This window comes from Centropristis striata, chromosome 21 (genome assembly GCF_030273125.1).
Source record: "Centropristis striata isolate RG_2023a ecotype Rhode Island chromosome 21, C.striata_1.0, whole genome shotgun sequence".
In the NCBI taxonomy this organism is placed as follows: Eukaryota; Metazoa; Chordata; class Actinopteri; order Perciformes; family Serranidae; genus Centropristis; species Centropristis striata.
The window spans coordinates 6,468,760-6,490,868 of record NC_081537.1 but is presented as its reverse complement, the minus strand read 5'-3'; the positions used below and the strand labels follow the sequence as shown (position 1 = coordinate 6,490,868).

Below are 22,109 nucleotides of genomic sequence, written 5' to 3'. Positions count from 1 at the left end.
ACAAAAGGCTGCAACTTCAACAGACAGGAAACCATAATTTGTTTTCATTACAAGATATTATCAACGCGCAGTTTAAGTTAGGAAAAATATTTTTTGGGGGAAGTACATTTTTTAACAAATACTTAAATTCTAAACTACATTTCACAAGGGATCAACATATCACCACTGCATCATAGTCAAGGCCGGATTAACCATATGGGCAACTGGGTAATTGCCCAGGGGCCCACGACCTCTAAAGGGCCCCTGGGCAGTTTGGGCACAAGCAAAATATCTGGTAATCTCTCGCTTATATGTTAAACTGTCCATCGGAGCCGTTGCTTTATAATTAATTTTGAGGTGACAGGGTGATTTCTGTTTAAAATGAGCTGAGAACCAAAATGCTACTTGATTCTCGATTCTTGATTTTTGTTTGCGTCTTGTCTTCTGTCCTCTGTGATGGCTCTATCAATTCAATACATTTGTGCTGCTGGGAATATGTGTTGTTAAATAAATATTGGATGCTTTGAAAGTGGTTGCTTACTTATTTTTTGTGTGAAAATTGAGGACACTTCCTTCCCGATCTTTTTCTATCTTTTTGTACGGTGTCCTTGAGTGCCAAGAAAGACACCTTCCAAATAAAATTTATTATAATTATTATAATCTATGTAGTGGGTCAATTTTGCCAGATTATACTGATGCTGATGTGTTTTGTTTTCATAACATCATATGTGAGTGAGTGGCTTGACAAGAGGACATAATGGTGCATTTGTAGTTCTATGAGCACATCTGCACATAAAATGCACTTGATGGCAGTTAGTTATTGATGTATTGAGTATATTAACTGTATATTACTGTAATTTATTCTGTATTTTGCCAGATTATGGTGATTCTGGGGGCGTGATGATGGGGCCCTTGAATATTGTTTCCCGGGATACAGCAAAGTGTTAATCTGGCCCTGATTACAACATATTATCAACGCGCAGTTTAAGTTTGGAAAAATATTTTTTGGGAAGTATATTTTTAAACAAATACTTAAATTCTAAACTACATTTCACAAGGGATAGACCACCAGACTGATAAAACATCTACAGCATTTTACTACAGATGTCAAGAGATCTGAGCTTCCTTAAGAAAAAGAGGCGGCTCTGCCAATAGAGCAGTCTGGCTTCTATAATTCATGCAAGAGCAGGCAACATTACTGCTCATTTTCTGTGGAATATGTGAGCTTGTCCATGTCTTCTTGTGAATGTGTCACTAGCTATGACTCAAAGAAACAAGTGGGTAGGTTAATGTTTTAGAAACTGTGAACAGAAAAAAAACTGCACAGTCCCAATGATTGATTTCATTTTAATCTAAGTAGAAAATACAGTAAATACAAAAACCTTTGAAGAAAATGTTGGCCAATTTTTGCCATATAAATGTAAAAGATGTAGTAATTATGTTGTGTATTGAACAAAGATGTTCACAGATTTACAGACACAAATGCAGGACAGAAGAAATAAAAAAGAGTCGATATCTGAGATATCTAATTAACCTGCTTTTCTAATTAAATATAAGCAGAGTCAAAACCTACAGCACATTATGCAAAAAATACAGTCACTTAAATAATGAGCAAAGAAAACAAAAACACAAGGTAATGCATATTTTTTTTCTGAGTTTCTGTGAATGAAGTGAAGAACACTTCTCATGATGAAGACATCAGGTCTGATTTGTCATTTCTTCCTCCGATGTTGACTCTTTATATCTTCCACTTCTTTCTCTATCAGGTGGTACTCAACAGTAGTCTCTGTCAACTAGAAGGGAAAGATTAAATGTCAGTTAGTTGAAAGATTTGGTAATACAGTAATTTACATCAACCACTTCACCAGTAATTAAGTGTATAATTAAAATGTATTAGTGAAGCTTTTACAACATGTCCAAGCAGTGTTGGACCTATGCTAAACATGTTACAAGCACGGTTAGGGAGTCTGAGGGTCATAAAAACTTTTGGCCCATTTACACATGACAAACGAATGAGGAGGTAATTGCATAAACTTGCATCTTACATCGTTAATGTTATTGAGGATGTAGGAGCACATTCAAAAAAGCTCAGTTGTTACCATGTCCAAAAGAATGTCAATCTTCAGTTTCAGCAGATTGTTCTCTTCCTCCAGTTGTACATTTCTTTTCTTAAGCCGCTGTAGTTCTCTACCAGATGCATTCCCACCAGATTCTGGTTGGAAAAAAAGAGATAAAAAAAACAAAAAACAAGATTCAGTGTTTTTTTTGGCATTTACCAACAATCATTAATAATCAACAATAAAATGCACTTAAACTGGGAAGCAGCCACTGCACTGCTCTGTATTCAGCATGATCAAATTCATTACCTGATATTGGGGCTGGGCAATATGGCCCTAAAAGAATATCACAATATTTCAGGGTATTTTTTTTGATAACGATATTACAAAATAATGAAAAATATAAAGAAAATATGATTTTTTTTTAGTCTGTATAAATAAATAAAAAACGAAAATCAATCATAAATCTAAAATTCATGTCTCAACAGTTGCCAAATAAATTTTGTTTTACTTTTGTCTCGATTATTAGCAAATAATTAAAAATAACCATCTATGGGGTTAGAATTTGTTTTCATAAAAGCCCAAATTTGGTGCCTCTCACACATTCTAATGACACTATTCCATCATATACACTCATCTTAATAATTGCCTATTTCAATTAATAATTGTAAAGGAGAATAAGGGTTCTAGTATGTTTAATTTAAGGCGTCTTATTTTGACAGTCTGTGAGCAACAGCAACACAACGCAAAATAACTTTATTTTATGAATTGTGTAAATATACATTCAGTAGCTCTAAATGTGACTTTAGCGCAGCACATGAGTCTCTGACGGGCCGTCACAGTCTAGGTTATTAATGGGACACCCTTACATCACTACCTCAAGAAGAAGAAATGTTCCCAATATCAGGATATGCATTTTTTTTAAATCATAAAAAAATACCGGTATTATCGTAAGGCACACCCCTACCTGATATCCACTGTCCATCTTCAAATTTCCAACTTTGACCTCCAAGGTTCATCGCAGGAGGTCCATACTCAAGGCCCAGCTCGACTTCTCTTGTTGAACGATCCAACTGAAAAATATTATGGGGTAAAAAAACAATGGCTCAGTTTGCATCCTCATCCAATTCACAGTAGCTGAAATAATGGCGAGCTGCAACACTTTCTTCTATCTATGTGTTTCCGTTCATCCCCTAGGTATATGTCCTTGAGTGATCGGTGTGGAATAAATGCATACGGGATCAATAGTTGCTTTAACCCTCCTGTTGTCCTCGGGTCGAGGAAGGAAGAAGAGGGAAGGACGCAAAGGGAAGTAAAAAAGGATGGAGGAAAGAAGGAAGGAAAGAAAGAAGGATGGAGTAAGGAAAGAAGAGAGGAGGAAAAGGAGAAAGAATGGAAAGGAGAGAGGCAGGAAGGAAAGAGGGCAGAAAGGAAGGAGGAAGGAAAGAAAGGAGGGAAGGAAAGGGGGGCGAGGGAAGGGAAGAAGGAAGGAGGATAGAGGAAGGGATGGAGGCGGGAGGGATGAAAGAAGGAAGGAAGGAGGAAAGGAGAGGAAATCAGGAGGAAGGAAAGAAGAGAAAAAGGAAAGGAGATAGCGGAAGGAGGAAAGAAAAGAAGGGAAGGAGGGAGGAAAGGAAGGAAAGAAAGAAAGGAGGGGCAAGGGAAGGAAATAAGGAAGGAGGATAGAGGAGGGAGGAAAGAAGGAAGGAGGAAAGAAGAGAGGAAGGCAGGAGGAGGGAGGAAAGAAGGAATAGTCAAAACAGATTGGGTCAATTTGACCCGGAAGGACGACAGGAGGGTTAATTAAATAATCCATCAGTGCACTTTATTAAAACAGTGTATTTGCTGTCAAAGAACAGTATTCTCTCTAAACTCACCGTATGAAGGCTGGACAAAGATGCAGATTTGCGAGGTGGAATCTTCTTTGGGCTGAATGTGTTTCCAAAGAGCGGCATCTTTAGTGATTTCTTAAGGTCCTGTATAACAGATGGTGCATCAATCGTAGCATTAGTTGTTGTTTTTATTGATAGCAGTATCAAGCAGCCACACTAACTGTGATAACTACCATTACCGAGCTAATGCTAGGTGGCTAACACTCGCTAGCTACTCATACCTGACATTTAATTGAAACTGTCGACTGCCTCACGGGTGGGTTAGTAGTTGTTTAGTCACTGAAAATATATATCTCATTTATTTACCTCCATACAGACTATTTATATTAATTCTTTACGTGGTGGCAGCAACTCTCCCCTCCAAACAAAACCATACTTGCTACTACTGAGTAAAGTTGGAAAGTTCCATTTGTCTAAACTAGGTAACACTTACATATTGCCCGGTTTTGTAATGTCAAGGAATTAAAAAGCGATTTGCCAAAACTAACAAATTGTCTGAATTAAATGTTTATTATGGCGCTAATATGTTCCACATGGGACCCTGTATGTATATTTTATCTGTCAAAGTCGTATTAGGAAAACAGTACACCCCTCGGGAGGGGAGATGATGGTACCATCCATGGAACGTGAGCACATCACCATGGTGATCGCGTCACTCGGTTTTTCCAACCTTTGTGTCCGTGCATTTAATGTGTATTTAACATAAATAAATTAAAATGTCGTTTCAGGCGTTTAGCTCGTCAAAACTGAACTTTCAAACAATACAAATACAAGTCCACAACCACGACCAAGTTGCAATGTAGCTCGTAATCCGGGTATAAAATGTTTTGACCCCGCCCCTCCACCGTACTGCCCCAGTGGCCTAATGGATAAGGCACTGGCCTCCTAAGCCAGGGATTGTGGGTTCGAGTCCCATCTGGGGTGTATACTTTTGCCATGGGACAAGTGAAGCTGATGCAAGAGGATGATCATAGTGACGAAAAATGATTCAAGCAAGCAATTAAAAGTAACAGCGCTTCACCGGCTCTTGGCACATTTCACTTCAGCGTCGTCGTTCTCCATAGCATCAACCAAAATAACATTAATTTATTGAAATAGACTACACGAAAGTAAGAGATTCGCAGGAAACTATCAGCTGACATGGAGAAGCATAACATCAAACTATGCGTATTGCTGAACACTTTGGCTGCATCATTACAAACTTACCGTGAGTACCGATGCCGTGGCATCTGCTTCGAACTTGATGGAATAATTTGTTGAATTCATAATAATAATAATAATTGATTTGTCTATCAAACAAATAGGCTGCAGTATCAGATGGCACTTTGATATTATGTTTTAAATAAAGCTGGATTTGTGTTCTGTATTATTTTATTTATGTTACCATTTAAAATTTGAATTAAAAAATAATAAAATAATGACTCAAAAAGAATAAGCCTCGAAATTCCACATGAATATTTCCAAATAGTATAGAATATGTATTTAACTTTTTATTTGATTGTCTGTTTTCTTTTATTTTTATGGACATTTTTTAAAATCTTTTTTCTTTTGTGTTTTGTTTTTAATCTCATACTGCAAAGCACTTTGAGTTGCATTATATGTATGAAATGTTCTACACACATAAAGTAATTTTTTATTATTGTATAATATCTGTTTGCGAGTTTAAAAAAAGATAAGGTAATATATAATTAATATTCGTTCAACAGAAACCTGCAAAGCGACAAATAGAAAATGTATTGTTATTTATAATGTGTGTTTTTCTTATAGTTAATTCTATTGGTGTCATGACATTATCTTACGTAATGTGTGTTATTCAACCTCAACCCTGTAACCCTGTCGATCCTCCTACAATGGTAGAGCTCCAAGAGGCCACTGTGTCCTGGGATGCTGCCCAGAAAAGTGTGATCCTGAAGGAGGGGGTGATGGAGACAGAAGGGGGGGCCTACGGTTACTTCAACGACACCCTGCTCCTGTCTGGATGGGGGGTCCTGGAGATCTGTGCAGGTCATGGGGGAATCCCACAGGAAGATGAGACCACCTTCTTCCTGGCTGGGTACCTGGAAGGTTATCTCACTGCTGGGTGAGTGTCACACGTCCTGCATATTGTTACACTGTTAAAATAATCGCCTAAGTCATTTTTTGTCAAAATTGTTGTTTTTTTTGCCTAAATCACCTCCTCATAGCCACCTATGGTAAAATCGCCTACATCCTCAGTTGATCAGATCATGTGATTTTACCCCTTTAAGATCTTCACTTCTTTGACAATTTGCCACATTCATAGGCATCAGATAAGAACCCAGCAAAGAAGAGCTAGAGGGAGATTGTTCAGTTTTAGATTAGATTAGATTCGACTTTATTAATCCCACAGCGGGGAAATTTCTTTGTTACAGCCGACCACAAAAATTGCACAAAAAATGATTTCCCTTGCTGATAAAGATAAAAAAAATAAACAATCTAATAGAAAAAAAGACATTTAACAATATACAATATACTATATACAACTTAGCACAAATTAAGTGAAGAATGTGCAGAGTTCAAATTATATGCAAAATGTGCAAATAGTATGTGTCATGAACATTAATGAAGTTGAAGTAACATTAATGCTCATGATACTTGTCATGTCATGTTCCTGACAGGCTTGTGTGACTCTTATGTAGACACCTTCAAAATAAAGTGTTACCATATCTTGCTTAAATCACATTTAATTTATCTTAAGTTACATAATTTACACACAGTGTTATTACTATGCCAATAGCCATCCTTTGTTACATCCTTTTTGAGTGAAATGATCAATAAATGTCATATGTTACACTTTTGGTGAAGTTTTTTGTGTTTCCTGCAAAACTTGAAAAAATTAGTTAGGCGATTATTTTAACAGGGTGACGATATTATATATAAAGCTGAAGCTAATTTTGGCCCCTGTTGTTATTCTCCTCCACAGACAGATGTTCAGTCATTACTCCAACATGTACCCTCAGCTCCTAAAGGATGAGAAGGTTCTGAATCCCCTGAAAAGGTTTCTAAGGTACGCTTTTAAGATCAAACTTCATATTTACTGGCAGGGATTGTTTGATAACACTTTATCTCGTGGGTCTCAAACTTGTGGCCCACGGGCCAATTGCGGCCCTCGTGACGATATTTTGTGGCCCCCACCTTGATATGAAAGTTTAATTAATGTGAGTTTTTTTTTTTTTTTTTTTGTAATTCTGCGTCTTTTTTTGGTAATTTTGTGTATTTTTCAGTCATTTCGTGTCTTTTTTGTAATTTTGTGTCTTTTGGTCATTTTGTGTCTTTTGTTTGGTCATCTTGTGTCTTTTTTTAGTAATTTTGTGTCTTTTTTGGTAATTTTGTGTCTTTTTTTTGTAATTTTGTGTCTTTTTTTTGATAATTCTGTGTCTTTTTTTGGTAATTTTGTGGCTTTTTGAATAATTTTTTGTCTTTTTTAATAACTTTGTGTCTTTTGGTAATTTTGTGGCTTTTGGGGGTAATTTTGTGTCTTTTTAAAATAGTTTTGTGTATTTTTCAGTCATTTCGTGTCTTTTTTGTAATTTTGTGTCTTTTGGTCATTATGTGTCTTTTTTTGGTCATTTTGTGTCTTTTTTTGGGTCATTTTGACACTGCCTCCAGCGGCCCCCAGGTCATTTCAGTTTGAGCCCCCTGCTTTCGACCCATGTTGTGCATCAAAGGGTTACACAGAAAAAATGACATTCACAATGCTGTAATTGTCAATTAGATGCACACCAATAGCAGAAGAAGCAATAAAATGCACTCAACTGTAAACAGAAACAGCCTCTCAGCTGTCAAATGATCTGCAGCAAACAGGAGCAGTGGGCCAGAGAGCAGGTGAAGCTCAAGAGACACAGCGACCCCTTGTGGAGGCACCTGGGACTGATCCTCGCCCAGCTGGACGGGCTCCACGCCGGAGCTGCACGGTGGGCCAAAAGCAAACACAGAGAGGTGTGTGAGTGTGTGTGTGTGTTGGAGAGATGGTGTGAGAGCTGTCACAGTATCATCTCATTCCTCTCCCTCCCAGCCTCTATCAGCCTTTGCCCTCCAGTTTCTGAATGGAGTCGGAGACCTCCTGGACCTGGTCCCAGCTCTGACGCCTCGCTCCAACTCCTCCACGGGGGCCGGGGCCTTCAGGATGCCAGGAATGGGCCACTGCACCGCTCTCATCAAGGTTAGGCCAAGCTCATTTGGCTCACGCTGTGAGGGAACACTTGGGACGCCTCAACACTTAATTAGTTTTATTGTGGGTCCTTGTGCACGGGTTTCCCTCTGAAGTGTGTCGATGAGTGCAAAAGGCTGCTGGGAGGGAAAAACAAAGTGAAGCGGTGCAATCAGAAATCTAACAGCATTCCTTTTTATTAACTAGTGCAGTGTCTGTAGGAAGTATGTAGTATTCCAGTCGGTAAGTCAGCAAAAACAGACAAAGAGTGATTCATGCTCTAATACAGGGATGGGCAACTTAAATGCTGGAGGGGGCCACAATTTTTCCTCGACACTACCACAGGGCCACATATAGGACCGTGCACATAACCAGATATGATGAAACTGCAATTTTAAATATTTTTACAGTGCAGTAACGTAACATATTTCATGCTCAAATGCATGTGTAACAGTATAAATAGGAATACAAAAGGTTTGAAGAAAATAAAAAATAACCGCTTACTGTGATTTCTGCAGACCAACATCAATGCAAACAGTAATTTTGTGCATTTTTACACTGCACTTTTAAGATTTCATGCTCAAATGCATGTAGTTTTACTGAGGGCCACTTCAAGTGAGGGTGCGGGCCGTATGGGGCCCCCAGGCCTCCAGTTGCCCATCCCTGCTCTAACTAGTTCTTGGTTTAGTTTCAGACTCAGCCTATCGTCTCCCTCCTCTTCCCAAGGTGCTGCCAGGCTTTGAGAACCTGCTGTTTGGCCACTCCAGCTGGTATACGTATGCAGCCACCATGCGGATCTATAAACACTGGGACTTCAGGGTGTCTGACACACACACCGCCACGGGAAAGATGTCGTTCAGCAGCTACCCCGGTACGCACACAACCACACTCCTAAACATGGATTTAACCCTCTATGGTACGGTGTTGCCCTCAGGCAACATTCCCATTTTCAAATTTCTACAATGCAAGTTTTTGAGTGATGAGATACTTTAAAAAAGAGGGAAGAGTATAGGGAACCAATAGCAATGCTTTAATTTGTCACATGACCTCCAGGCGGCCATATTGAAACACTTTTTTGAAGACTTTTCCAAAGGAAACAGCTTTGCCATTTTGCACCACAAAAAATCACTCAAAACATAATTTCCTAGCTACGGAAGATGATTAGGGCCACACAAGAAAAAAATATTTGAGTTCTGACTTTATTCTCATAATTTTAAATAAGTTTAAAATCAGAATTCTGACTTTTTTTTCTCAGAATTTTGACTTTAAATTCAGAATTCTGAGAATAAAGTCAGACATCCATTTTTTTTCTTGTGTGGCCCTAATCCTCTTCCGTACCTAGCCCTTTTCCATCTGAAAAAAAAAATATTCCTAGTAATAGGTGAACAAACCTTCATTTTTGATAGTTTCATACACTTAGACTGTTCAAGACATTCATTTCAATGGGTCACTGGTTAAATGGTACAATGTTTCCTACAGGCAACATTCAGACAAGAAACCGGTTTAAAAAATTCCTTTTATAATGTTTTAAAATTTAAAATGTTATGTATTGTGACCTCCTGAAGCTATTGAATCTTTTACACATGCTTATTAAATAAATTATGTTAAAATTAATGTTTAAAACTTTCTTTTTCACTTGTGCACCGTTATGGTACAATGTTGCCTACAGGCAACAAACTAACAACTTCCAAAAAAAAAAAAAAAAGAATCATAAAATATCTTCAGATTATGTTTATTTAGTCTATTTTAAGACACTCCAAACATGTTTTTACCTAAATGGCATCATAATGCGTACCATAGAGGGTTAAGTTTGCAAAAGTGAGAATGAGAGCTTATAGCTGAAACAGTGTTTATGAGTGACCTGAATTTTGAAAAGTAAAGTTTGTCAGAGATGCGCGTCGTTGTTGTAAAAGCTCTGAGCCGAGGTGGACTGCTTGTCCTTAATCCCCACGGTTTCATTTTCATCTTGGAAATATAAACACTGACATTAAGGACTTAACCCAAATCCTCAATGTACATTCTCTGCTGAAAGTAATTCTTCTGCTAAGCACACAGCTTAGTCAGTGATGAGGAAACATCCACCGCACTGTGTGTACAAAACACAGCCCAGTGAAATGTATTCCCTCGCTGTCGAGTCAGAGGAGGATGAGTAATTTTGCGGGCAAAGATTTGCAGAGTGGTCCAGGACATAAAAATCCTCTTATGGGCCGCATTGCTATCAGAACACAAGTGGGTTTTAATGCACTATTTTTAGAGGCTGGCAGGCCAAAGATATCACTCGACTTTATTAAATGAGAAGATGAAACACAGCCCTGCCACTGGGGGTGATGTGTGACCCCTGCAGCTTTTTAAAGCAGCTTCCTCTTTTACAATATGAAACATTTTCCACACAGCAGGTCGAGGCCAACAGAGCACGGCCAGATGCATGCAAACGCTTTATGGAAGTGGACGTGGGGGATGATTTACATTATTAATAGAGGTAGCAACATTGTATATTCATTATTAACTAGTGCAGTGCATGTAGGAAGTATGTATTCATATAGTGGGAGATTAAGTAGATTTTTCAATTCTGGCCAAATGAGGTTGTGTGTTAAAGTGGGATGTACAATGAGGTGTAATTAGGGGTGGGCGATATGGCCCTAAAAGAATATCATGATATTGCAGACTATTTTTGCGATAACGATATTCTTGACGATATTAGGAAATACTTAAAAAGATAGAAAATATGATTTTTTTTGCAGTCTGTATAAATAATTAAAAATCTAAAATGTAGTTTGAAGTGCAAATCTCAACAGTTACCAAATACAAAAAAATTTACTCTTGACTCTTGAGTATGAGCAAATAATAAAAATAACCATTTAGGGGTTCCGGGGGCATATTTTAATGAAATTTTGTAAAGGAGGATAAAGGTTATTGTATGTTTTATTTAAGGCATCTTATTTTGACAGTCTTCTTGTAAATTCTGTGGTGGATTCTCTTAACACACTGCACTCTTATTTTGAAAGCTGCATGTGTTTAGCGACAGGGAGTAAGTAGCTTTTTGTGATTAAAACAACTTAAACCACTACATCAAGAAGTAGGAACGTTGCCAATATCATGATATGCATTTTTTTTAACCATTAAAAAAAAAAATACCGATATTATCGTGAACGATACGATATGGCACACCCCTAGGTGTAATACTCTTGTGTAGTGTTAATATACAAAGTGTATATTAGGTAATACATGAATGTACATTGAGATATAAAGAGACACAGAAATAGTTATTTTAAGAAAAAGAAACGTAATCATTCAACATGGTTAGACATATATACAGACACAGATATAGGAGGGAATAAGTTTACATGCAGCATGCAGTAAGGGTTATTAGGTTTGTTGTGGAATGTGTAGATTGATTGATAATTATTGTGTTTCATATATTGTTGCTATGCAGACCACAACAACGTCTGCAACTCCATAAAACACTTACTTTTCATAAGGTACCACACCATCCAGCACATACACATTGAACATTGATATTTGCTGGAAACTATTTGAATATTATTGGAAAATCGAACCTTGTAGCTCACTTTAAAACTCCAAAAGATAGGTAGGCTAAATAGACTTCCAGATGAGATGAGTCAGGGTGGAAATCCAGAGTGAATTGTGTTACTGACCAGGTGTAGGCCTATCACACAATGGGGCGGAGCTCCCCTAAAAGGGGGCGGAGCTCCACTAAAAGGCGTCCGATCGGAAACAGTGCAGTGCCGTAACATGTCCTACGTAAATAATGATATTTTGAAAAATGAATTTAAAAATCTACAAAATCAAGGATGCACACCTTCGTGTCATGCGCAAGACACGAAATCTGAGTTCAGTCTGACTAACGGTCAGAGAGATATGAACTAGACACACACACACGCTTCTTGCTTTTATAGATAGATAGATAGATAGATAGATAGATAGATAGATAGATAGATAGATAGATAGATAGATAGTCTTTTATTTTATACATTATCTTGTCTTTAATTTGTTTATTTATATATATTTTTTATCTTGTCTCATGTTATATTATTGTATGTTATTATATTTTTGATTATCACTATGCTCCGTACTGTGTTTCTGGTCTTTTTTTGTGTACATAATATGTCACTGAATATTTTATATTGTACCACATGTTAAAAAATCACAATAAGAAGAAAAGAAAATGAAAGGAAATGATCTCAAAAATGTCCTCTTATTCTTCTCTCACTTACTCTATCTTTCACATGTATATGACTACGACCTCCTCCTCCCCCAGGCTTCCTGATGTCTCTGGACGACTTCTACCTGCTTGGGAGTGGCCTGCTGATGACTCAGACCTCCATCGGCGTCTTCAACGTCTCTCTGTTCTCCCAGCTCAGCCCTCACAGCCTGCTGGCCTGGCAGAGAGTACGTCTGGCCAACAGCCTGGCGGCCAGCGGAGAGGAGTGGGCACACATCTTCTCCAAATACAACTCAGGTGAAATTCTGTTGATGTGAGGAACACTTGTTACCCACTTTTTAACCCTCTGAAATCTTCGGCTATTATGTCCATTAAAAAATCTTCACCATGCCATGTTGGGATTAGTTTTTCAGATCAACCTCACCTATATGTCCTGATAATTTATTTTTAACTTTGACTTTGAACTTTGAACCCAAAAGAAACAAAGAAAAACTAAATCTGATCTTGAAAATTATATTTCACACCCAGAAATGTACATTTTGCAAACATGAACACAGGTTACAAATATAACATATAACAGGTAAAATGAGGATAATATCTAGTTCTATATTTTTATACTAAATATATTTGACATTATCTCCGGTTTTACTTGGCCGAATATCATCAAAAAAAAAATCTGGTATGGAGATTCAAGCCAGAACTTTAGAGGGAAGCTGATGGCTGAAGGCTCGACGTTGCTTCATTTTTATGTCTTCACGTCATGAAGAAGTTAATGTGCAGGTTGTTTCAGGGACTCCAGAGGGTTAAATAGGTAAACAAGGACTTTGTTTCTTCAATCAAACTGAATATGTTTTAAATCCTTTCTTTTCAGCAGACATGATGTAGAAATGGATAGAAGTCATTTACAGACTATACACAAGTCTTATTTAAAATAATCCTCTGGGAACCACGAATGTCTGTATTTAACAGATGTCAAGATATTTTAAAGGAAAACTATAAACTTTGACCTGTTGGTTATGCTATAGGCAATATCAGGGGCTCACCAAAGCTGTACAGTCCATCCTCAGGGGAACACGAATGTGTTTACTGTTGCTTTTAGAACTTCAACACGAATAGAGTACCTTATATTTGAGTAACAGGAAGATGAAACAGTAGAGAGGGATGAGAACCGACTTGCAGAGAGGCATGAATGATTAATTTAGTCTGGACCTGAAATCCTGACTATGTAAAAATAAACAGGACAAATTTCCATGGAGATTTATCAGATCCTCAAACAGACCATTTTCTCATTACGCAACACCTGAGTTAATTGGGCAGCTGCTGATCTTCCATCTCATGTTGCCATGGGAGGGCAGAGAACAGGACAAAGTGTTCTTGAGACCGACAGTCCTCTCATCACCCAGCAGTTTCCGCTCTTATACTCCCCCGTTTGTTGTGCAGTTAACATCAGAGCCTTTATCTTTGCGTGCATTTTCCTTTAATGAAGATAGGGTTAGGTTAGGAATTTATTGTCTTTGCAAGCCAGAAACTGTGGAGCCAGAAGTTTACCATATTTCTTCCTCTGGTAGATCCCTGAGGCACATGCAAGACTGTGCATGTTATTTTTCCTGTGCCAGTCATACACTAGAAGCAATGCAACAGGGTTATAATAACTTTCTGATATTTGTCTTTTAGTAGATAAAGCCATCACATTGTTGTGGTGGTTTTGCATGTTTTTTGCCCAAATCATGTATGAGCAAAGGTTATAGTAACTTTTTAGATTGTTTTTCTTCCAAATCAAATGTCAGGAGTTTATGTAAATACAGTATTATTGTACTTGGCAGCCAGCTTTGGAAACTTTTAAATGTCAGTGCAGAGACCGGACCTAGAAACCAGACTCTGGCTCCAAATGATGCCACCAGGATATTTTGGCTTTACTTGGTCCAGCCTGAAATATCTTTAAAACAACTTGAAGGATTGCTGTGAAACTTTTATACAGACATTCGTGGTCCCAAGAGGATGAATCCTAAAGCCAGGAACACACCGGGACAGTCGGACGGTGTCGGGTACGCGTCTGTTTGTTGTGTTCATCTGCGTCGGGGAATCGCGGAAGCTGTCGGGCCTTGTCGGGCACGATTCCACATGCTCAATCGGGGAGCATCGGCTGTCGGGAGAGTAGACTCGTCGGGTCCTCTGATTGGCTTTGTGCTAGCTATGGGCGGATCCGAGTGGCGGTGCTCTAGCGAATCAGTGCGGTGTGTGGGAGGGGCAGAAGTGACGAGAGTAAACATAAACACATGAGAGAGACAACAAGAACGAGTCCGAGAGCAGACAAGCTCAGCTAGAGCGACCATTTTGTAGCGAAGCTTTGTTTTCCAAAACATCTTCTCAAAACTAATAACAAGCTTAATGCTGTGTGCAATCTTTGTTTTTAATCTCCATGGTTACTTCTATGGTTTCTCCGTTACGTCGTTTCCTGTTTTCATGTTTTGGATTACAGTCACGACACTAGCGCCACCCGTTGTTAGGGAGAATGTACAGGCTGCTGTGTAGTCAGCAGTCGTCGTGGCGATGTGTTTCACTGCTTTTTTTCACCCGACTGTGTCCAGCGAGATGCAACAGAATCAGGGTCCCGTCGGGTCCCGTCGGGTCCCGTCGGGTCCCTTCGGGGCGATGTGTGGGGGCCTTAATGACTTTGGCTACTATTGGACCTTACCTCTAGCACCACCTGTTGGTTAAAGTTTCCCCATATCCTGTGAAATATCTAAACATGTATTGGATGGAGTGGCCATAAAATGTACACACATTCATGGTACCCAGAGGATGAAGCCTACTTTGCCTTATAGCTAAAAGCACAGCCGTTTACAGTGCAGCCACACAGAGCTCTTTTTTTTTTTTTTTTTAACAACACAGCTCCGTTGGAAACTTTCCCTTGGCAACTTGCAAGCAGATATAAAAAATATGTGTAATCGTGGTCAACAGGCTATTTAAAAAAAGCAATACCACAATAAGTCCTTTTAGGATTAAGTAATGCTGACCTTCAAAACCCATGTGGATTCTTTGTGTGTGAGGCAGGAAACAGCATGTACCCCTTTTTTTTTTTTTTAATTTTAGGAACATATAACAGCCAGTACATGGTGATGGACCTGAGCAGGGTTTCTCTGGGTCACAGTATCAGGGATGGAGCTCTGACGGTGGTGGAGCAGATTCCAGGGAAGATGATGCACTCAGATCAGACTCAAGCTTTACGCAGAGGTAAAAAAACAACAACATTCATCTATATAAAACATCAACTACACTGTAAACAATTGTCTTGTAAATTAACAGTAAAATACTGTCAGCAGGGTTGCCAGCATTCTACTGTTAATTTTACAGTTCCCTTACTATTATTTACTTTACGGTATGTTACTTTGATAAAACCACATACACTGCAAAAAAAGAAAAGTTGGGTGAACTCAAAATTTCAAGTCAACAAACTTCGATAAAATTTTAAGTTGGACAATTAAACTAAATATTTTAAGTTTTGTTTTTGAGTTTGCTCAACTCTGAATTTCTTTGGCACGATTGTAACGCCGCTATGAAATGTCAGCTAATGTTGTGACCACAATTTTGAGTTAGCATTGATATGCTAATGGCTACTCTTGTAGCTGTAACAAGCAGCACCGCTAGCATCAGTTAGCCGCTAGCATCAGTTAGCTGCCAGCTTTCGCTAATGACCGAATTTCACAACAAAGAAATAAGAGTTAGCAGAACTATTGTCCCTTGTTGTGAACCCCAACTTAAAGATATAAGTAACAACAACTCACCAACTTGTTTTTGAGCAGACAACTGGCTTCCTTTGTTGTGCTAACTTACATTATTGCCCTAAATGTCAGTAATTTATATTTCCAAGTTTTACCAACTTAAATCACTGTTTTAGGCCAAAAAATACAAGTTGGCTTTTTTGCAGTGTACTGAATTACAGTACAATCCTGTATATCCTTGATTTGATAGTAAAATACTGATACTGCAAACATCATCTAACAAATAAAACATAGTTCAACTTACCCTGTGATTTGCTCAAGAAATGCAGGATTAAAATGGATGTTCCAAGAAAGGAAAGACCAGAGTTGGCTGAATTTCTCCTCTAGAAATACAGTAGCTTTCTGTATTTTCTCAGCCTCACCGCTGTTGATTCTACCATAACTCCCAGAATGCAATGCTATTTATGGTATATTACAGTATTTTATGGGAAACGGCAAACTACCTACAAATACTGCCCAGAATGCAACCTGGTCTCACAGAAATCCGTGAAATAGCCACGGATTTTGCTTAACTCAAAGTCCGTGGAATAGCCACGGAATCGCTCAAATTTCCGTGAAACTGACACGGATTTCGCTACAATGCAAGTTAATGACAGTCATATCCCGTGGCTATTGGTTTGTTCCAAGTCACGTGACTTTCAAGGTCCCATCGGTCAGAACAAAAAACATGGCGGACAGTTCTCTCATTTTTAGTGAAAAATCAATATTTTGACTTAGTTTCTGCATAAAAATGGATTTTGATCACATTTGTAGCGAGAAATATATGTTTTATTTTCTAAATATTCACTCAGTGAATATACATAATCACTTTGTATGTTGGAATAGCCACGGGATATGACTGTCATTAACTTGCATTGTAGCGAAATCCGTGTCAGTTTCACGGAAATTTGAGCGAATCCGTGCCTATTCTGCAGATTTTGAGTTAAGCAAAATCCGTGGCTATTTCACGGATTTCTGTGAGATCATGTTGCCAGAATGCATTGTTTTCTACAGTATTATACCTTTTTAATGGAAAACAGTATGTTACTGTCACAATTTGGCAGTTTTCGTACAGCAATTTGTTACAGTGTAATGCTAATGTTTCTGGACAATCTCCACCTCGTCTGTGCTGCATTTGTCAGGTTATTGGCCGTCCTACAACATACCGTTTCATGTTGAGATCTACAACCTGAGTGGCTACGGTGTGATGTGGAAGAGATACGGCGAAGACTTCTCTTACGACCTCTGTCCCAGAGCCAAGATCCTCCGCAGGGACCAGGCCAAGGTTTCTGACCTCAGCTCCCTCAAACACATCATGAGATACAACAGTGGGTGTAACAACAGCTCTCGCATTCTTCATATTTTATATCCTCTCCTGAACTCAAAGAGCCTCAGGGTTGTGACAGAAAACACACAAATAATTCAGGATGTCTTCAGACTGTAAGCAGCATGATAACAGTCACACTTGTTCTGTTTCAGACTACAAGAGGGACCCCTACTCCAAGGGCCATCCATGTAAAACCATCTGTTGCCGAAATGACCTCAGACCAAGGAGACCACGTCCAGGAGGTTGCTATGACACTAAGGTCAGAGGTCATCACCACATAGGTTCCACAATCAAGTTTAAGATATGCATACAGTACAGGCCAAAAGTTTGGACACACCTTCTCATTCAATGCGTTTCCTTTATTTTCATGACTATTGACATTGTAAATTCATCAAAACTATGAATGAACACATGTGGAATTATGTACTTAACAAAAAAGTGTGAAATAACTGAAAACATGTCTTATATTCTAGTAAGCAAAGGGTGGTTACTTTGAGGAATCTAAAATACAAGACATGTTTTCAGTTATTTCACACTTTTTTTGTTAAGTACATAATTCCATATGTGTTTATTCATAGTTTTGATGCCTTCAGTGAGAATCTACAATGTAAATAGTCATGAAAATAAAGAAAAACGCATTGAATGAGATGGGTGTGTCCAAACTTTTGGCCTGTACTGTATATGACCAAATATTGTTCTGATTGTTGTTTATAGATGCATTTATGTCGCACATCTCCTTATGTTTTAAACTTTCTAAAATGGATAAATTACAAGCCCTGCCATAAGGCATGTCCTGCTTTATTGTCTATTTTGCTCCAAATGGGACAGTAAATCCTTTGATAACACTGCAACCTTGTTACAAAATGCACGTTCACTCAACAATAAAGCACTGTTCATCCTGGATGATATATTGTTTTGATATATTTTTTAAAGTTTATATTTTGAGAAATAAATATGTTGAATTTAATTTTTTTTTAGATTTTATTATTAAACAAATTAACATGTATTACCACATAAACCAGGGATTCCCAAAGTGTGGTGCGTGGACCCCTGGGGGTGCGCGAGATGAAAAATGTAATGTCGGTCTGATAATTATACAATTAAATTTTTTTCCCCCACACAATAAAGACGTGTAAATAAACATTTCCTTTGTGAAATGTAAAGTCAAAAACTGTTATATTAATTAATAAATAAATGCAGGCTATTCAAAATGCACTTCATCTTAAAATGAAGCGTAGAAGAAGTTATCATCTTCCATTTTTCCAACCTGTGTTATGATGACGGAGTTGTTTAGCTCCACGCTCATTTTAACTTTAAATTTTTGTTCAACGCGGCACAAAATATTATAACATTTTCCTCAACTTCTGTGCTTTCTGCCTCTGATCCTGAGCCTGTCATCATCCTCTTTGCTCTTAAAAGTGTAAGCTTGCGCATAACTTTGTTGCATTATATTGAAACTGTGTTCAGGTTAATTCAAATGCGAGACCGCATTGTTGTGATGGTGATTATTTAATTATATGTGTGTTCTCATTTGAGCATGATTAAACATGCCGCCTTTAACATGGCTATAAAAAATCTTATTGCATTTTGTCTTTTTTTTAAGGTGTGGGGGATTGGGGGTGCGTCAACACGATTGGGACATAGAAGGGGGTGCACTAGGCCTGGGACGATAACAAATTTTGCTGGACGATATATTGTCCCAAAAAATTATTGCCGATAAACAATATTATTGTCAACATGATAATATATCATAATAATGCACACCCTTTCAAATACAATACACTTTTATTTCTCAGTGTTTTTTACCATTGTAATTGTAATTTTAAGAACGTTTAAATATCCTAAATAAATAAAACAAACATTTTTTTTTTTTTTAAAGGGCAGCATTTATTTTGCGATGTAGCAAACTCCACTTTCTGTGAGCGCACAGCGTTTATATTTACTGCTCTGCATCTCCAGGTGCAGTTTTTTTCCCCAGCTGGGAAAACTGGGTCGGGTGGTTCTGCTTTAGATGGGCATGCAAGTTTGTTGTGGTGGCTTTTTTTGTTGCCAACACTTTTGAACAAATTGGGCATACAGGCTCGTCCGTGTGTTGATGGGCTCACCTTTTTCATTCGGTTTGAAACCGACATATTCCCACACCGGGGCTGTGGCATTTGGCTTTGCAATCATCTTTTTTCCTCGCGTTGCTCCGCACGAGGCTCACCTGCTGCACTCTGTGTGTAGCCAATGCTAGCGGCCCAGCCTTCCCCACAGAGACAAAGAGACTGGATGACTGACAGGAGGGTTCACTCCGCTCATTCTGCTATGGAACAAAAGCGCCCAGGTGCTGAGATCGAGCACAGAGTGAACCCTCTTGTCATCCAGCCTGCTTGGAGGCAACAGACGAGGAAAACAAACACGCATGCGCATGGCGATATATCGAGGCCGGCAAAATTATTGAGTTCATTTAATTTATCGTGCGACTAATTGATTTATTGATTATCGGCCCAGGCCTACGCAAAAGTACTGAAAATTGGTACCGTTGAGTACCGATACCGATTCCCAGGTACCGGGTATCGGTACCGTATCGGTTCAAATGTGAAAGGTACCCATCCCTAGTGCAGGTTTAGAATGGCTAAACTCCATTAATGTCAACAGAAACTTAATTAAGGATGTCTGTTTGATTGTTGCCCTCACTTTCTTCCTGTCACTCTTTCCTTAGTGACTGCCTGACTCATATCTGTTTCATGGTACAGGTGACGGACTACCAGATGGCTGTCCAGCTGGTCGCAGAGGCAATAAATGGCCCCACAACCCAGGGGGGCCTACGGCCGTTCTCATGGCAATATTTCAACATCACGACTCATCAGGGTCTCCCTCACACCTACAACTTTCCTTTTGTCACTATGAGGCCCTCACTGCGTCTACCCTGAGAGCACAGGGACAAGATACCAACACATCCAGGTAGAAAAGGTCATGCTTTCCTGTTCAAATCAAGACTGAACATCCCGGTGCAATATAAGAGCTTGGCTAATTAAGTTAAAATTTTCCCTTTAACTTGGTGAAAAATATCATTAAAACATATGCATACACTGTAAAAAAATGTTTGTTGAAATTACAGTAAAACACTGTCAAATTGTATTAGAAATAGGTCGTATAATTAAACATTGTACATCACCGTACACTGTAAAAAAAATCAGTTGCTTTTACAGAAAAAAAATTGCAGCTGTTGTTACCAGAATAATTCTGCAAAAATTACAGTACAAATGTAAACAACTTTACAGAACAACTTGTAAATTTTACGGATATTCAGTGTACAATAAACAATAACTAAATGTTAATTTACTGGTATTCAATGCACAATAAGCAAAGTCGGCATGTAAATTTTGCATAAATAATTAATATAAAAGCAGCATCAGACTGTTAAATTTGCAGTAAAGGACGGTATAATCTACAACTTTAAAATGTATTTTTTTTAATTACTACAGTTTTAGGATGTAAAATTTACAAGTTGTTCTGTAAAGATGTTGACATATGTACTGTATTTTTTACAGAAATATTCTGGTAACCACAGCTGCCATTTTTTTTCTGTAAAAAAAACAACGGGACATTTTTACAGTGTAGTAGATACTTTTAATTACTGTAAATCAAAGAATAGCATAAAACTTTAAATTCTATCGCCATAAACTGTAGAAAATACACAGTTTTGCTGTAAAAAATATAAAATTTTCATGTAAAATTAATGGAGAAATACCATGATGACACAATTATCCTACAAAATAATGGGATTATTCAGTATAAATTACAGTTTTTGCTGACATTCACATAAGATCCCTGTATTTTTTACGGTGAAGTTCTGGCAACCTCAGCTGCCGGTATTTTACCGTAAATTAAAAATATGTATTTTTTTACAGTGTAGTTTAGTTTCTCAGAAAATGCATTATAAAACTTAACTTAAACTTAACACAAGACAATCTGAATGACTTAATTTCCCATTGTAAAATATGCAGATCATTTGAACTAAGTGATATAGTCATTTATTCTAAAGCTGATTAATACCAGTCTGAGGTTAAAGAACACCAGCTTGATTGTTTGTTATTATACTATTTACTAATCCATTAGTAGACCATCCTAAAACCAATTTTGAAATCAATTTGCTTGTTTCAATTGAACACCAGCCATTAGCCACAGTGAGATGTTTGTGTGGGAATCAGTACTGCTCTTATTTTCCAGTATCCATCTGAGAGAGGCCGCATTATACCAGAATACATAACATGAGGATTATTGATTTATCAGTAGTGTTTTTACATACTGTATAGAAGTTCGCTCCTTAAAGTTTAGGATTTTAGCCATAAGTGAAATGCTATTCCATTTTTTTATTTCCTGAGATTAATACTAATTTATTGTTGTTTATTTTTATTTTTGTTCTATTCAATTTGTCCTCAAGTTTTTACAGTGTGGAACAAAATGAGTTAACTATATATCAATAAAATCTTCATTTATTTAAACTGTGGTTTGTTTTCTTTCACATTAAGTATTCAGAATAGTTTTACAAAAACTACAAAACCCAGAATTACTTATTATTTACCGTTGGTTTTTCATTGAACCGTTCCACCTGTTATTTCCTGTCACTACCTTTCAGAATTGAAGCACCTGTTTCACACTGGACGGCACCTTTTCAAAATAAAAGCATCACAAAATTGTAAAACACCTAGAAAATGTACAAACATGGAAAACAAGCTATATAATGCTCTTGTTTT

At 37.8% G+C, this 22,109-nt stretch overlaps 2 protein-coding genes and 1 non-coding gene across 6 annotated transcripts; 2 read left to right on the top strand and 1 right to left on the bottom strand.

Moving 5' to 3' along the window:
- Window positions 1-1,306: 1,306 nt before the first annotated feature.
- cby1 (chibby homolog 1 (Drosophila)) lies at window positions 1,307-5,275 on the bottom strand. 4 transcript variants are annotated; one of them, XM_059325408.1, is made up of 5 exons: window positions 5,135-5,275; window positions 3,914-4,012; window positions 3,004-3,109; window positions 2,079-2,191; window positions 1,307-1,772 (listed from the first exon to the last, which is right to left on the bottom strand). In XM_059325408.1, exons 1-5 carry the CDS (start codon window positions 5,192-5,194, stop codon window positions 1,692-1,694), a joined length of 459 nt encoding a protein of 152 aa, XP_059181391.1. In that variant the 5' UTR covers window positions 5,195-5,275; the 3' UTR covers window positions 1,307-1,691. The 4 variants fall into 4 exon arrangements, with proteins under 4 accessions (XP_059181391.1, XP_059181394.1, XP_059181393.1 ...); XM_059325411.1 differs by lacking the exon at window positions 5,135-5,275 and adding an exon at window positions 4,155-4,324; XM_059325410.1 differs by lacking the exon at window positions 5,135-5,275 and adding an exon at window positions 4,150-4,323.
- Window positions 4,780-4,852, top strand: trnar-ccu (transfer RNA arginine (anticodon CCU)). The gene has a single exon. It is a non-coding gene; the product is annotated as a tRNA-Arg (tRNA).
- Window positions 4,916-20,854, top strand: plbd1b (phospholipase B domain containing 1b). The gene is made up of 11 exons (XM_059325407.1): window positions 4,916-5,135; window positions 5,786-6,008; window positions 6,870-6,953; window positions 7,744-7,885; window positions 7,962-8,108; window positions 8,823-8,967; window positions 12,376-12,576; window positions 15,373-15,513; window positions 17,183-17,368; window positions 17,520-17,626; window positions 20,106-20,854. Exons 1-11 carry the CDS (start codon window positions 5,069-5,071, stop codon window positions 20,280-20,282), a joined length of 1,620 nt encoding a protein of 539 aa, XP_059181390.1. The 5' UTR covers window positions 4,916-5,068; the 3' UTR covers window positions 20,283-20,854.
- Window positions 20,855-22,109: the final 1,255 nt, after the last annotated feature.

Coding starts and splice junctions, on each gene's coding strand:
- plbd1b (XM_059325407.1), top strand. CDS start 5,069: ATGGAGAAGCATAACATCAAACTATGCGTATTGCTGAACACTTTGGCT. Junction 5,136..5,785: donor TGCATCATTACAAACTTACC/GTGAGTACCGAT, acceptor CTACAATGGTAG/AGCTCCAAGAGGCCACTGTG. Junction 8,109..8,822: donor ACTGCACCGCTCTCATCAAG/GTTAGGCCAAGC, acceptor CCTCTTCCCAAG/GTGCTGCCAGGCTTTGAGAA.
- cby1 (XM_059325408.1), bottom strand. CDS start 5,194: ATGAATTCAACAAATTATTCCATCAAGTTCGAAGCAGATGCCACGGCA. Junction 4,013..5,134: donor CCACGGCATCGGTACTCACG/GTAAGTTTGTAA, acceptor TCTGTTATACAG/GACCTTAAGAAATCACTAAA. Junction 1,773..2,078: donor TTGACATTCTTTTGGACATG/GTAACAACTGAG, acceptor TTTCCCTTCTAG/TTGACAGAGACTACTGTTGA.